Consider the following 17,252-nt stretch of genomic DNA (forward strand, 5'->3'; position numbering starts at 1 on the left):
CAATCTTGCAGCCATGACAAAATGATAAAAATTAGCATAGGTTGTTCATGTTCATTTTTAACCAATAACCTAAAGATAAAATTGGTGTACGTATAATTATGCAGTAATCTAAATTTTAAACAGCAGAAGAAAACTACTGTACATCCAAAAAGTAACTTTCACACCTTAAAATCAGTTTTTTGTTGAACACTTCTGCCGGGTGAAATGATCCCGCTCCTTTTCCACAGGCAGAGAGGGAATCCTACTGGGCTTGTGCAGAGAAAGTGACATCACTCTAGCTTGTTTCTGATTGTGAGTGTGTTACACTTGCATTTGTCCCTGGTCTGTATGAGCACATATTGTCTCAGGACAACACATGCTGATTTTCACGTTTTATATGCCTTTGAGGCCTGGCTACCATCCTCATACATAACGTTTTAACACCACCTCTGAAATAACAATATAACACATAGCAGAATATTGAGAAATATTTTTTTTTGGTGCTAATATTTCAATTCCTGATGGGCTCCAAAGTAAACCCAATAACAGACACGCAGCAGCTTCACCTGCTCAGTTTATCTCTTTTAACATAATCTCAATGGTATTTTAGTTATTAATTGCAAAATGTCACCATTATGACATTATCTAATTGTAGTAAAAAGCTGAATTCTTTTTAGATTGATAGATCCTCATCCTCAAATTCATTTTGGGGCAACAGAGAGCAGCACAAAAAGCAATTACAGTGCTTTTTAAATGGCTGAGCATGTGGTAAAGCTTTATAAGTAACACGCCCCGCACTGTTCATCACACACCCACTTATGCTGTCTCACTCATGCAGAAACGTATCGTGAGAGGGAGAAGTTTATAAGCACCATAAAATGACATTACATTTGAGAGTGGTAACGAGTGAGGAGTACTTTATTATCATTTTGGAGAAAGGAGTCCGGCAGTGGGGTTCACCTGTGGAGGGTCTGTGATTGGAGAGACTTTGCGCTTCACTCCGCCCCCCGGCGCGCTGCCCGCCTCCCCAAACCCAGAGCGCACACAGCTCCTCAGTACCTTCCTCTACCCGCCGCATAACATGAGCTCTCATCTCTCCGAGCGGACGTGTAACGATACAGATGGTTTCAATACGGTATCCCGCTTTATGCTGACCGAAACTGCTGTTGTTTAGGAAAAATCCCCCCTTTAACCGGTTGTGTTTTTTGGATGCGCCATGCAATCACGCTGGTGGAGTTGTGGTATTCGGCTGGTGGCATGGACGTGGGTTTGGAGTCTGGCATTGCTTGGAGCGTGGTGCATCCCCGCAAACGAAGGTAAAACATTCACATATTATAGGCTACTTTTAGATTAATGACACCGCTGGTGCACAAATGGGCTTTACTTGTTACTGACAAGTCTGACCGGTTAAAGGTCCGTGATGTGCCTCTTGTTCACCAGACCATCGGTCCCCTGCGGACTGGCTACGTTTCCGACGCTGTTTGACAGAAAATGAGGTCGTCTATGAAATGCATTTGAGCAGAAAATATTTATGGCCTCCGTGTCCCTTAAGTCAGTAGCTACACCTAATTACTATATGTTCGGAAACGGTAAAAAGGACCTTTGAACAGAACACGTCTCTCTCCAGATAATCAGCCGTTTGAGGACTTGGCAGCGCCGACAGACGCACAGTGCGCTGCGAAAACCACTGAATTAATCTTAAATATTTTCCTGTGGAGCGTTTGAAGTGCTCACCATTACTGTTGAGTTGACATTGACCTTAACGCACTGTAATATATTTATATATAATATTTTAAATTGAGGGGGAAATAACGATAGGAATTCTAATTTCCTTCAGTTGGCTTTGTAGAAGAGTCAGTTTTAGTTTTTTCACCTCTTGTTAAAAAAATTGTGACATTAGAGCGATATTTCTCTAAATTTCCTCTAAGATAGTTGATGATTTACTTTAGTCAGACACTCTGTCTTTAACGATACGGATCAAAGCTTTTTTAAACTCTGGATCCCTTTTAACATGCAGTCGCTTGAAGTAATTATTATGCTATCTTGTCAGATATTAACAGATTGATTTGGTACAGTTCATAATGTGGCGCAGTTATTTCCTTATGCGTGCAATAGGATGCAAATGTTAACTAATCAGTTTTCACCTCAGCTGAACTAATGCACACCTGCATTCATCCGAGTAAATGTCAAATGTGGATATTTGTAAAGTGGCTTGAAAACATCTCCCAAAGAAAAAAAAAACAGTAAAAAATATGGAACAGTGTTTCAAATATTGTTCCCACGCTATTGTCTGCAGACTGAGCCGCGTTTTAATAGCTGGAGATGGATGCTATTGTTTAGGGCTATTAGATGGCATTGTCCGGGAAAGGGAGAACATTCATCAACCTGCTTATTCTTCACATGGCAGATTTATTTGGTCGAAGTTTAGATTCACAAAAGTAGTTCCCATTGTGTGGCCATGGGACCGCTGAAGGATCCTGGAGGGGTTTGCAGGGCATCCTTCGGCAACATATAAAAGTTCACCGGTTTTAAAGATTACACTGCCACACAAGGAGTTTGGGAATTTAACTTATGTATTTGTTTTTTATACTGGTGCAAACTAGCCTATAAGTTCCACAAAATACTGGAACGTGTACTCAAAACACTTGTACTGAAAACCTAGCCAAAACAGTGACTCATGAGCTTTTGTCTGCAGCACAAATTCCAGTTAAAACAGCCTTGTTAAAGCCGAGCTTCAGGCAGAATGTTGTGAATCAACGGCAGTCTGGATGATGATGTCTGTGTTTTGACTGCTGTGATTGAAGATGGGGAGAAGTGTTGAAAAGCTCATTCACATTTATCTGGAGCATCTCAAAATTTGTCAGACATTTGGCTACTTTACTTTCTTCATTTTGTCTCATGTTTCGCGTTGTTAAAAACCTGTTTTACTTTCTTAGAGGTGTTCTCTCTCTCTCTCTCTCTCTCTCTCTCTTTCTATCTATCTATCTCTCTCTCTTTCTCTCTCAGATTTAACTTGAAAAGTCATGATCTACTTAGCAGAAAACATCAATATAAAACCAACAACTCATTCCTCAAGATGCATTTGCCAGTGGCTGCCATTCAACACAAATTTTAGATTAATTTGGCACATATTTACATTGTGAGATATAATCATACCATTGCATGCGTAACTGGAGAGAGGAGTGAAACCTGTAATTAAAATAGCTGCTATTCTCTCATTGGGCTCATGTACTGTAATTGAAAAAGTAGAATTAAACATTTTTTCAGCTCACTTAAGACATCTTCGAGGAATGAAGGGGGACTTTGGCCACTTTCCCATTTTAATATTTGTTTTAATATGACAGGCAGGTCCTATCAGGCCACATGCTGAGGATTTGCAGCGTCATGTGTCCTCACAATACACAGCATACTTACATCATTCACCATAAAAGATAACTGTTTTCAAACTTTAAGTTCACATTTCAATTGCAGCTAGAGGCCAAGTTTGTGCTCTAATTGAAGGAAAAACAAGGGAACGGAGAAAGATCTTGCTGCCTCCTTTATTATATTAACATTTTCCTAGCAGTGGGGAAAGTTTTCCTGCAGTGAGGCTCCACCACTGATGGATGATATTGAGAAAAAACTGTACACACAGTACCAAGTTGATTAATTTCCTCTCTTGAAAAGAATCCATTCTTATTTAAACTGATCAATTTCTGAGAACATCTCGACGCAGTGCCAGATGCCTCACATCTGTTTTAGAGATTGTTACCATGTACAATTAATAATAATATCTGACTAATGAGGGTGATCTTGGGGATGTGAGGCTACACATTAGTGAGTTTAAAACCCATCACTTTGCTTTTTGTTGTTAATGGTGTTGATCAGCTGAGGATGGCGGATTTGCTGCGTGTGGGTAAATTATATTAAATTGCTTGGGGGAAAAAAGTGCATGTTTGTATGTGTGTGTGTGTGTGTGTGAGAGAGAGAGAGAGAGAGAGAGAGAGAGAGAGAAGGCAATAAGCCCAGAGCGAACATGTAAATGCCACAATCAAACATCACGAGGCACAGACAGACAACAAGGGAAATATGTTGAGGAAAGTACATCTGATATACTTCAACCCTTGTTTATTTTAATTGAAATGAAAATAAATAGGCCAGCAGCCTTTTGCCTCTCAGATCAACTACTCAGTCGTCATTTTAAGGAGAATTTTATCAGCGTTCCCTGAGCTGAACAACCACTTACTCCTCAATATATTTGAAATACTTACAACATCCTTCAAGTAATGTCACTACAAGACTAAACCACTTCACTGGTGATGGCTTTTAATAATAAATTCTGTAGATCATTGTCACAGCTGAGCTTTAACTTGTTAGGTGCTTTGTTCCTTAGAGAGAGTGAAAGAGGTAACATATCCCTTATGATCTAGTTCAGCATCACTTATCTCTTCTTTATGGCCTAATTAGTTGTCTAATCGCCTCCTAAGGACATCTTTTATTATTCTCTGCAGAGCAGTGGAGATGGTAAGACTAGAGGAGTGCGTTGGGAGGGGTTTGTGGAGCGAGTGTGTCTCAGTTACTGAACTAGCTCTCGCTTCATATTTTGTTCCGCTTACTTCACCTTCACACTGCAGAAAGACTTATTGTATTTTATGGATGTCTATCCTTTTGTTTACATCGGGGCGTGGTTGCTATATAGATAGGCTGTTTTATGGTTTATTGCAGCACATGTGACTGGATATATTGTACCCAACAGCTGGTTTAAGAGATGAATAGTGTTTATGAGATTAGATTTTTGGGTGATTGATAGCAGTTTTTTTGTACATACTAAGTGTATTGATGTTACACTAGAAAACCTATCTAATCGATAGATCTGAACAGCAGCAAGAGGTAACACTTTGGAAATGTAACTTCAGTACCCAGAAATCTTGACTTGGCTGTTTTGTTCCCCTATTTGTGAGTATGATTACATATTTTTATCCCTATTTTAAGATATGTCAGCTCAGTGGGTCAATTTAGATAGATAGCTGTTAACTACAAAGCAGTTTCTCTCTTTTGTACAGTTTAAATTGGATAGTGGTTAAAAACTTTCTACACTACATCAGTCATGAACAGGAGTACGTGAACCCTGCTGAGGAAACCAGCAGTGATCTTTGTGAAGAACTTGCTGATCAGAGTTAGACTGTGCTAAGTGGCTTCACTGTGGATGATGTGGGCTTGTGCAAATCCAAAAAAGGTTTAATGAAGCAATAATCATCTAAAGGTATTTCTCATGAAGCAGTTGTTCTCCAGCACCTGGTTTGAGAATAGTGTTTGCCTTGAAATTTTATTGGAGCACTCACCATATTTTTTTCCTCATTGGATAGTGTATAGTTCACCATCAGATGCAAGCTTCACACTGAGGGAATATGCAACAAAGGTACAAAAGGACCAAAACCATGATTTTACAAATGGAACACCTGAGGCCAGGTGGTAAAGTATTCTCTAAGACCGGCTAGCATGTAACAGATACACCAGTGGTATGCTCAAGTGTCTAGCTCTTAATCTGCTCCCATTACACGGAAACTAAAAGCTTTGGTAGCAACAATGGATCAGTCAGTTGGACTTTCTCTTTTATTGTTTGAGAACACACTGTGTCAGATGCAGAACGAGCCAAACGTCATCATATATGAGATAAAGAAAACTGAACTCTGGCATGACAAAGCTTGAGTCAGGTTTATGGCACATTGTTTCACATACAGCAAAGGACATGAACCACGTTCATTGATGTGATTTATGCAGTGTGTGAAAATGCTGTTGAGGATTTTTTTCGCTCTATGTAACATGCATTAGTCATCATTCAGTAAGTGAAACATACCAATGATAGCCTTTGTTGCTTGGCCACAGTCAACATGATAGTAAACTTTGTTTCTTTGTTTGGAACTTAGCTCCTTGTTGATACTGTGGGACTCCTCCATGCCACGTCATCACCATTCTTGCAATCTATACTCCATAAACTTGACTTTTGAACATTTGCGCCTTTGTTGTAGAAGACAACAAAGTCGGGCACATTGAAAAGGGCAGAACTTACGAGACTACTCTGTCACCAGTGCTGTGAGAGGAGATGGGGACATGTTTTGAAGAGTGCAGTGGTCAAGTAATTGCACTTGACAGCTTTCAAGTGAGAGGCTGGAAGAGGAGGATTTTAATAGATCAGATTGAGCTGAGGGCTCTGTTACAGGCACTGAATTGCCTGAATCAGTTGGGCAGCAGGTTTCGGTAAACAAGGTGCACAGATGTGCAGTTCCACAAAGACTGTGAATGAATAATAGTTGCTGTTCTTACCGCAACACACCCCAGGCCATGTCAACTCTTGACTCATGCTGTGACTTTCAGTGTTTAAACTATGTGCTAAAATTCCTTTCAAATTCTCACACATCTTCATTTAACACCACTGTGTATTATAAACATGGGAAGTGATTTTGATTCTGTCAGCCTATAAGAGGGACACACAAGTTCAGAAAAGAAACAACAGCAAAAAACTGTGGACAATTTGATTTAAACTGGAATTTTTTTCTGACAAATGCCTACCAGTAAAAATCCTGTTACTGTACCTGTCCTAAGATTTGGTCTGGGAAATAGATATGACATCTACACATGAGAAGCTCTTTTCTAAATCTCAGTTTGTGATTAAAATTGTATCAATTCTCAAAACTCACATTGGAATCTACACAGTAATCAGCCTTTGTGATGCAAATGAAACAAGCCTTGACTGTCTTTCGCTGGATACTTAATAAAATACAATAATGATTGCAAATGGTTTATCTTGGCCACGTTAGTACATGTAAACCATTTTTTTACAGCTTACATTTGTACTGTTTTATTATCAACTTATCATCTGTAAAGCACTTTGGATTGCACCAGACAGTATGAAAGGTAATAAATCATTAAACTTTGATTGACTGAGATAAGGTTATGAGTGCACGTCTAGATGGAAACCACACTCTTGTGTGTGTTGGAAGTTGGGTTTCAGGATGCAATTCCTCACTTATGTTAATATGTTTTTTTATTTTTATTGAAAAAAAAAAAAAAAGTTTTTTTATCCACCACTAAAATATGTTGATCTTTGATACATATTTCCTTAAATCTTTGATTGTTTGTCTATACGACGTCGTTAAACTGTGATTTTCATCTTTAACAGTGAACCTGCTGGATTCTCGCTCTGTGATGGGAGACCTTGGATGGGTGGCCTACCCTAAGAATGGGGTGAGTATGACCATTGCTGAGATAGCTTTCAGTTTTACAGCTTTTTTTTTTACTTAATCTTGAAGAAATGTGGTTTCTTTTATTGAATAGATGTACATAGATGTGATGTATTTATGTTTTTTTGTATCACTTAATACTCCTTATGACATTAACATATCAAAGCTATGCAGTTTCATTATCCTTGCAGTGTTTCAGAGGTTAATCAAATGTAGAAACCCCAGTTACCCATCAGCACAACCAACTGAAGATCGAAAAAATTGAAGTACTGCTTATAAGCACACTTAAGGTTTAGTCAGTATCTCACACTCTCAGTGTGATGAATGACACTTGAAACTTACAATGAAGTACAGGTACCCGATTTTTCTCATCAAGGTTAAAGGTCATTTCATTTCCAAGAACTCTCAGTTCATTATCAGGGTAAATTGAATTCATGAATAAGGTACTGAAAGTCACCATGGAATACATTATTCTCAAGCCAGGAATTGAATTTCCATTTCCAAGTATTCCCAGGGTGATGGCTAATTAGAGAATGAGTTACTAGAGTTTGAAAATAGTTATTTCATATTATTATATAGTGTATTTTCATGAAAAAGAAATGGTGTCTCAAATGTATTAATGTATACTAGAGTTTCAGCATCACCTCTACAAGTGAGACAGGAATTCACAGTCTGATCTGCTACCTTTCCTGGGAAACATTTTAATTCCCCAACCTCGAGGAGATTGATAGTGCTGCGGTTGGTTTAAACAGGAATTCATTTGTTGATCAATTTGATCCGCATAGAAAATCTCTCATATATTCATAACTCCTGTTTGCAAATATGCAGCTGTACACGCCCCACCAACAGTGCTGACCGTGGCGATTTCTCAGCTCTGGGTATTCAAATCACGGCCGACTCTGTGGCTGTATGTAGATGGGGGAGATAGTGCTGACAAAAGCAGCCGTATCCATAATCATATTAATGAAGATGTGATTATGGTGTGTGCTTTCTACAATGCAACTGCATAAATAAGTGCTTTCAGAGTCAACGGAGGGAAAGAAAATGAAAGATGTGATAATGTAAGGATCTCATAATGACTTCCTCTTTGATTAACTGTTATGTTTTTATTCAGCTGCAATTTAAAGTGATTCATTTATTTTCTGTTTAACTTGTTGTCTTAAACATGCCTTAAAATGAAAATAAAAAATCTATTGCTCGTTTGGCATTTTATATAACAGGCGATATTGTTGTTGGCCATTACAATGGTTGTCAGGTTCCCTATTTATACAGTGGAGCCCAATCTGCTGCATACTCTATGCATGTGCACAATCTTCACATACATACGTGCACACTTGGCAACAGCTGTCTTCCATGGCTAAATAAGATGTTGAGGACACACAAAAGTTTGGGTTTTTTTAGCCTCATATTCCAGATGGTTTGTTTCATCCCTCGTTTTCTTCTCCTCCACCCCCTTCCATCCCCATCATCGCCTCTCCTCTCGTTCGTTACTCCTTTTCTGGCTCAGCTCTCATCCCCGTTCCACCCATCTTTCCTCGTCCCGGAACATTTGTTTGTTTCCTTATGCACCTTTTTCTCCTCCTTCTTGTCATCTGTTTATCTCATTATCTTCTCTCTGCCCCTTTCTGCTTTCCTCTTCCAAAGCTTTTATGTACTTTGAAACTTCTTGAAACATGTGTTTAAGCAAAAAAAAACAGGAGATGGAGTATAATAAGGGCTTTGAAAAGGCTCTTTTTTAATTTGATGGATGACCTTGAAATGTTTGGACTCATTTGAATGAATAGCATGACAGTAAACAAATGTCATGCATACTGTGGTAGTTTGAAATTGAAGACTGTAGAATGTTAAACATGGATATTTTGGTTTAAGGGCTTAAGTTGTCACTAAAAACCATTTTCTCCTTGTCTATGATGAACTCCTTGAACTTTAGAGAGGCGTCTTCTCTTCTTCTTTATACACAGCCATCTTCTTATATGCACAATATAAACTGAAATTACAAAGACATTAAGAAGTGATCTTTTTGCCCCTCTACCTTATCTAGCAGGGGGGGCAAAGAAAAGTTTTTGCCTTGAGGCTTTCTAGCAGGTTAATCTGGCAATGTGGAGACAGATGTGGTGTGAGACAGGAGTGGATTGAATTGGAGTAAGATGGAGACCTTCAGACTGCCAGACAGTGACAGACTGAGACGGACAAAGAGTGTGAGAGAAAACTAAGAAGAAAGCAGGTAGGCTTCCTGTGACCACGAGAAAAAAAAGCGCTCTGTCTCCTGTTCGGAAGCAGAACAGTGAAAATCACTGGGAGAAACAGTGCACATGGGCAGTCTGGAGGACAAATTGGAGAAAGAGATGAGAGAAAAGAAGAGAGTTTGTGCCGTTTTAAAGGAATTATTTTTGTTTTGTCTCCACTCGTGTCTCATTGAGGGTATGTGACAACTGCAAGCAGATGAGGTTGATGAGGGTTGAAGATGGAGACGGAAAGAGAATAGAGAGAAATAGACTGATATTAATGCCTTTAATTAGTGCTCTTGAGAAGAGAGAGAATGTTATTATTCATATGGTGTCTTACTGATACAGAAAAAGGGATCATTAGGAAGAAAACAACCACTTAAGTTAAAAGAGTACAGTCTAGACTGTACTCTTTTAACTTAAGATAAAACTGGCTTGACAAAGTTCAATCAAGTTACGTGAAGCTTGAGCTACAGTTAGAAGACATAAGTGTAACTGAGAGAATTAAATACAAAAGGGGATGAAATAAATGAAGATGATAAGACAAAAAAAATCATGGAGGAATTTTGGTTCCCCTCCCACTGGGGCTATTTGGCTGTCAACCCTTTGTCATTCAATACTTCCATTACTTTATGTCCCCATTACAGTGGAGGAGTGCTTGTTCATAGATTGGGTGGGCTGCTGATCACATGCCATTTAGTGGACGCTTTTATCTTTTATCTGCTGCATCTTCCAGCATCACGAAGGGACAAGAATTAAGTAAGAAAAGTCAGGAGGGAAGGTGGCATAAAAGGGATGGAACTCACAATATGGAATTTTTTGCTGTCAAATCCATCTGTGTCATCTGTCTCCATTACCTCCCATCAGTCTGGCAAATCCCAGAATCCATTTCTACTCTGTCCTTATCTGAACATTAGTAGGCAACGTCCACCCAGCCCTGACACGTCAAGCCTCGATCTCAAAGAAGAGTGCTGAAAAGGCTAACTGATGAAAAGCTTTGTGTAGCCTTACGTCATTTCAATTCTAAAGTTCAAACTTTCAACTGAAGAAAATACAAAGCCTGTAGCTGATGGATAGCTGACAGCTGACGTGCACCACATTCTGCGCCTGCTTGAGAGGATAAAGTTAAAAGAAAACCCACAGACTCATCAGACCTAACTAGCTCACTATTTTCACAGCTTTGTGAATCAGTTTACCTGGTCAGATATATGATCCAAATACAAACTGTATGTTTTTTTTTTTGCTTTGACTTAGGGCTGAACAATTTTATATGAAAATATCTAATTGCAATTTTTTGACCAATATTGCATCTGTGATTTCACTCCCAGACTTGTGGTTATTGTCTGCATACCTATTGATAGAGATGACATCTCCGCATTTTAGTGCTATATAAATAAGCTTTATTGTTAGGCAATTATTAGGTATATTGTTGCTTTTTAAATGACAGAGATGAATTGCATGATGAGAAAAAGAGAGAAAGACAGAGCTGAGAGCATGCGAAAGAAAGAGAGACAGTGCAGCAGTGGTCAAGCGAGCTAGAGAGTGAATGAAGAGAGAGAGGCAGCAGTAGAAAGGACAGTGAGAAATAAAATGTTATTTTTTGATGGTTCTAAAGCAGAAATAAATAACCGTCCAACACTCAACAGATGATTTTCTGTGGAAAAAGACTCTCTGCATTTCTCCTTTTCATTCATTCATTACATCCAACTCTTGTAACATAGCAGTTGTGGCAATTGTTTGCCATTGCCTGCCGTTGGCTTGTCATTTCCGCAGTATTGCAATATTGCGGTTATCGCAACAGCCCTGTTAACGTTAGCTTCACAGACTTACAGGACACGCTGCTTGACAGCTCTGAGATCCCAGAGATCCTGATTCACAGCTTTTCAGATGATGAGCTTAAACAGCAATATCACATACTTTACTCCAACAACCAGCTGTTTGTCATTCACACTCGACAGCTACCGAGCTACCTGCTAGCTACCTGTCTGAAATTAATGCAAGGCTGTCAGCTTGTCATTCAGCCCTGCAAGAAGTAGAAAACAAACATAAAACCACGCTAAATTGGTGTAATCACTGATTCATTTGGCTGAACAGCCATGCAGAGAGTTCTCATTCATCAACTGCCTTTGCTGATTGAGCGTTCCCAACTGTCCAGACAGCCATAGATGGGCAGACTAGTCAAAGGTGCTGAACACACAACAAAAACTGTGGGTGATGGTCGGGCACAGACGCTCAACGAGTGACAGCTTGCAGTTAGCTCAGTGTGTCAGGGTCTTAAATTGTCTGTCCAGGAATGAGATGGTTGGGGAGTGGCTGTATGAACAGCTCAAGTAATGTTTGCTTAGAGATTTTTTGTGCCGCAGATCATATGGTGTTTAGCAGATCCTCTTTTTTTTTTTTTTTTTTTTTTTTAAACCATAGCACACTACAGTAACATGAAGGAGAAAAGATGTGGTGGGGTAAAAGGGGCAGAAGAGAGGAGGAGGATGAGAGAACGGTGGGGGATTAGTGACAGGAAGGAGGGAAGGAGGGGAGAAGTTTTAGAACGGAAAGGGAGAGCAGCAGAAATCGGGGACAAGGAAGAAGACAAGAGTCAGAAGCTGCAAGTGGATGGGGGGAAGGAAGAAAAGCGAGCAAAGCAGCGTCACACGGAGAAGGAGGGATGGGGTCGAACAGCGTTTCTGGGTTAGAGTTAAGATTGGATAATTAAAGGAACAATAGAGGACACATGGAGGGAAAATGATGATAGACATGGCTGAGATGAAAAGGCAGAGGAATGAGGAACGAGAAGGGGGATGGTAGAGAGAGTGAGATGGATGCAGAAATAGGGAAAGGGGAGGGGAGGGGGGGGGGAGTTCTTATATGGGTTTGGAGTGAGAAGGACAGTTCTATTACAGTGTCATGACGGTCAGCGGTAATGGGCGGTAATAATAAGTTGGAGACAGCTTTATAGACTTAGAGCCAGGAGGGCACTCAGCAGAGCCACAGGGGGTCTGCTGACGGATGTGACATGCGTGAACGCAGGCACTCACGCACACCCGCACACATAATGGTGAGCAAAACAAACACACACACACTAATGAGGAGCTAAAAGGATGCCTATAGGGACAGTTCAGTGTACAGAGCAAAGTGAAAAAGGGCAGGAAGTGGAGCAGAGATGATGCAGAGGTGAAAGTGAGGTTTGGCCTGCACGAGAGGGTCTGTAGGGACTGAAATGAAGAACATATGATTATTTAAATTTAACCAAATACTCTCAATTTGGTGACTTTTTGTTAGTTCACACTTAAGCATCATTAGAGTCAAACCATACAAAAGACAAACTGGTCCATTACATATCATCAGTAGTATCTGGCTGTGCAGATAGCTTTCAGTTTATGTGCCTAGACTTTTAAATATCTGCCTTGGAAACTTCTGCCACCATCCCAATACGAGTAGTTTTTTCTTTACTTTTTTTTTTGCAGAAACAATATTCTGACTTCTTTAGGATAATCACATTTTTTAGGGACTGTTTCTTCAGTAAGAAGTAAGGGTACTAACTTGTTTTTGTAAAGAAACAGCAGAAATCTGAGAGCAAGATATCTCAAAAATTCAGCGGGTAAATCTGAACAGTTAGATACCACAAGGGGTAGAAGGAAAAATGTTACTTGGACTTTGGGTGAACTGACCCTTTGAGAAGAGGTTGTGTGAATTGCATGGAAGGTGAGGTGTGTGCAGTGAAGATTATAATGTCACATTTTGAAACAAATGGACAGTGAGGGTTGCTTTACAGAGTCATTCGGAGACAAAGAGGCAAAAATAGCTGCCATTAAATGAATGTACAAACAGTAATGAGGTTTTAAAGGGTATACTGTTTACAGTAGTGCATGCCTTTGTTTCTACAAGGCTTCACATTATTAGCATGGGTGGTCCTGACCCCACAGTGTTAGTATGTCGCTCTTTGCACTTAGCATTGTGTTTGACCTCTGAAGTTCCAACCCGCCTAATACCATGTACAGTGGTCTTTAAAGATTCTTTGAAATAGGCGTTTGAACCTCCAAGAAAACAGCTACTTCCTGGAAAACCATGCATGCTCAGTGGTCACTGCAAACTGCACTAATGGGTTTTAACAAAAAGTCGTATACAATTAAATCTTACCACAATTCCTCCTTCCTGCCTGTACTATCAGATTGGTTGTTAAAAAGGGAAAGAACTTCCTTTACTGGTAACTTTAATGGTGGTGTGCCTTTCTGTGCTCATTTCATAAGCTCATGTTAGATTACTGTTTGATGACTCAGTTTAAAGAGTTAGCTTATGCAAGTGTCATGTCCCATTTACATCAGTAATCAGAGCTGCAGAGTTGGAGAACTTCCAGTGGCAACAATGGCAAACATGCTTTATACACAGATACTGAAACCATTTGGTAACCAGCGAAACTAGAGAAGGTCTTCTGTTCAGCTCCCTGCTGGGCTACCAATAATGATGTGTGTGTGTGTGTGTGTGTTAAGCTGTGTGAAGCTCAGAGCAGGCTGGTGGATCTGTGTGATCTAACCAGTAAGAGGCTTAATGTCTGCACTGGGACTGACTGGGCTTGAGTCTGGGAGAGATAGGGACACAGTCACACGCATGAAGACGCAGATACGCTTTTGCATCTATACTTGTGAGGACCCTCGTTAACATAATGCATTTAACCCTAACCTTAACCCAAGTCTATAAGTCTAACCTTAAATTTTAAACCAAGTCTTAGCTCTCAGATAGCCCTCTGAATAAGTGACAACAACCAAAATCATTCTCACTTTCCGAAATCGTCCTCACTCTCAAGGTCTGAAAATCAGATTGGTCCTCACAAAGATAGAAGAACAAGAGTAGAAACACACACACACATTGTTAGCATATCAGCACAGAGCCATGTGCATTTAACAACAAATGTACTTTCTAATAACACTTCACAATGCCTCCATTCATTCACAAATGGCTCAGAAACGGAATGATAATAACCAGAAAACAAAAGAAACAGATTAAAATAAGGAGGAATGAGAAACAATGAGGAAGAAAAAGACAGATGGAGAATACGACAGGGAGAGGAGAGAGAGAAAAGACAAAGACAGAAGGTTGTATGCAACGGCTACAGCAAGGATTGATTAATATGGGCTATTAAGCTATAACACCAGATCATAGTCTGGTCCCTCTGGCCATATTACAGTGACATGATGAAGCGCCTGTATTAGCCATGGGAGAGTGCTAGTGATGCAGATAATAGCCACGTCCCAGGAGACCTGCAGAGGGAATTAATGCTGCTGTCTGACACACACACACACACATGCATAGATGCAGACACAGAGAGGTATGATAAGAGGAATGGCTGCACAGATGAACACACCTATAAGTGCATATTAATTCTTTCTTTGCTGGCAAGAACTCCTCCCCTTTTTCATGGAAAATGCATATATACCCTATAGGACTATCTCTTTCTTTTCTGTCTGTTGCGCTAGGAGGAAATGAGGTGGAAGGAATGAGGATTATCATAAGCAGCGCTAGGACATCGTGCTTGGGGAGGCTAAAAGTCAGCAAGGGGAGGGGGGTTGCTGAGCAAAACTTGGAGGAGCGGCTGAGATTGTCACTACAATAAGAATAGCTGGTTGATCTTAAAGGTCAGTCCACCTTAAGTGAGCCATGGTCAGGTTGTGGCTAACTTCAAGGCTGGGCTACATAGTGTGTTACCATCTTTTCAACTGCTGAACTGCTGACACAGGTGTTTTCATTCTTTTAAGTTTACCAGTACACAGTGTAGGTTGCACAATAGTCAGTAGTAAATTTAGGAAACGCTTAGCCTGTTCAGTCATTATTGCCCAAAAAAATCATGATTTTATTGAAGGTTAAATTTTTTCAGTGAAAATTTTGGGGAAGCTAAGCTTCCCCCAGCCTCTTAATAGTGCTGCTTATGAGGATTATACCTAGCCACACACGTGCACACACACAGAGCCCTGTTTAAATTTCTTCTCCACTGTTAAGCCTTTAAAAAAGGCATTGCTGTAGCTCATTCTGACTACATTTCCACGCTTCTTACTTCTCTTTACATCTGGACATTGTCAGAAAACTTTGGACCACTTGCTAGTGCATACCTTATACTAATACCAAAACTATACATTTTCTTAAAATTTTATTTCTAAATGTAAAATGTTATCTATAAACAAGCTGCAATACAAGAAACTTTCCAAACAAATTACAGTCTGAAATTGGCAAAATTATGTTTTAAATCAGAAATAATCTGCAAATAAGAGAACGAATACTAGCAAACATTTGTTGTCAGTTTTCGGTTTATTTGACAGTTTTTGATACTATGTGATAGGACACAGGCTGATCAGTAGCAAATCTTGTGTTTAGGTTTGACACTAAGCTGTACTTCCCTTTTTTCAAGGACCTCCTCGGTGATCCCATTTTTTCTGACCTTTCCTCTTACCCTTTGTTGCCTCCTTCTCTTCTCTTCTTTTCTCTCTCTCAGTGGGAGGAGATTGGCGAAGTAGACGAGGACTATGCCCCCATCCACACCTACCAAGTGTGCCGGGTCATGGAGCAGAACCAGAACAACTGGCTCCACACCAACTGGATACTGACCGAGGGCGCCCAGCGGGTCTTCATTGAGCTCAAGTTCACCCTGAGAGACTGCAACAGCCTACCTGGGGGTGTCGGGACCTGCAAGGAGACTTTTAACATGTATTACTACGAAACCAATGGGGACGAGGATGAAATGGAGGATGGGGAGATGAGAGACGGGACGGGGATGACGGAGGAGGAGGACAGGGTGATGAAGGAGAGCAGATACATCAAAATTGATACCATAGCGGCTGACGAGAGCTTCACCGAGCTGGACCTCGGGGACCGCGTGATGAAGCTCAACACTGAAGTCCGTGATTTAGGTCCTTTGACCCGGAAGGGCTTCTACTTGGCGTTTCAGGATTTGGGGGCCTGTATTGCTCTGGTCTCAGTGCGAGTTTTCTACAAACGCTGCCCGTTTCTAGTGAAGAGTCTGGCCGAGTTCCCCGACACCATCCCCGGCTCAGAGGCCTCGCAGTTGGTGGAGGTGGTGGGCCGCTGCGTCAATAACTCGCTGCCTTTATATGAGCCTCCCAGGATGCATTGCAGCACAGAGGGTGAATGGCTGGTGCCCATTGGGAAGTGCGTGTGTCAGCCAGGGTTTGAGGAAATCAACGGATCCTGTCAAGGTGAGAGGGGAAAGTTTGTGTGTGAAGCTGAACTGGTTGATTGGTTGATTAATCGATCAAGCAAAAGTGCTAAATAAATTAAATGCTTTTTATTTTTTATATCATTGTTCGGTGTTCACGTTTTTGGTCTTTGTAGGTTTGTTTCTTTTGGGTTGCTATCATCATCCTACATGTTTATTTTTACATGCATGCACGTGTTTGTTTTTAGTGTTGTGTACTTGAGTGTGGGCATGGATCTGTTTATTCTGTTTTTAAGAGCGTTTCTTACTGTGTGCATGTGTTCCTCCCTAGCTTAGTGGAGGGTATTCCCCCGAGCCCTGCAGCACTTTGTTGCTCTCGTACAGCTGCCTTTTTGCTTTGACTCTAGCCCAAACATTTCCACCACCGACCTTAACTGCCATTTCCACAGGCACCCAGGGCCTCCCTTTTCTTTTCTCTCCTTCACTCTTTCTCCAATCTTCTTTTAAATTACTCAATTTTCAGACTTACACACTAGGCTCTACTTGTGCAACCAAGAAGTAGCTCTGAGTGGCATGGCAAAATTTCAGAAAAGCAGTTATTGCAGCGGCATGAAGCTGTGTGGTACAGAAAATTGAAATGTGTGATTATTCAGTACCTCTTGAGTGTTT

The 17,252-nt window shown here is 40.5% G+C and overlaps 1 protein-coding gene across 1 annotated transcript in view; it reads left to right on the forward strand.

Moving 5' to 3' along the window:
* Positions 1 to 1,047: 1,047 nt before the first annotated feature.
* LOC137170670 (ephrin type-A receptor 5) overlaps positions 1,048 to 17,252 on the forward strand; it is a 70,293-nt gene continuing 54,088 nt past the window's right edge. The window contains exons 1-3 of the mRNA XM_067574190.1: positions 1,048 to 1,295; positions 7,139 to 7,203; positions 15,903 to 16,623. Coding sequence (XP_067430291.1) covers positions 1,196 to 1,295; positions 7,139 to 7,203; positions 15,903 to 16,623 — 886 coding nt within the window. The 5' untranslated portion in view covers positions 1,048 to 1,195. The remainder of the gene's footprint in view (positions 1,296 to 7,138; positions 7,204 to 15,902; positions 16,624 to 17,252) is intronic.

This window comes from Thunnus thynnus, chromosome 19 (genome assembly GCF_963924715.1).
Source record: "Thunnus thynnus chromosome 19, fThuThy2.1, whole genome shotgun sequence".
Lineage (NCBI taxonomy): Eukaryota > Metazoa > Chordata > Actinopteri > Scombriformes > Scombridae > Thunnus > Thunnus thynnus.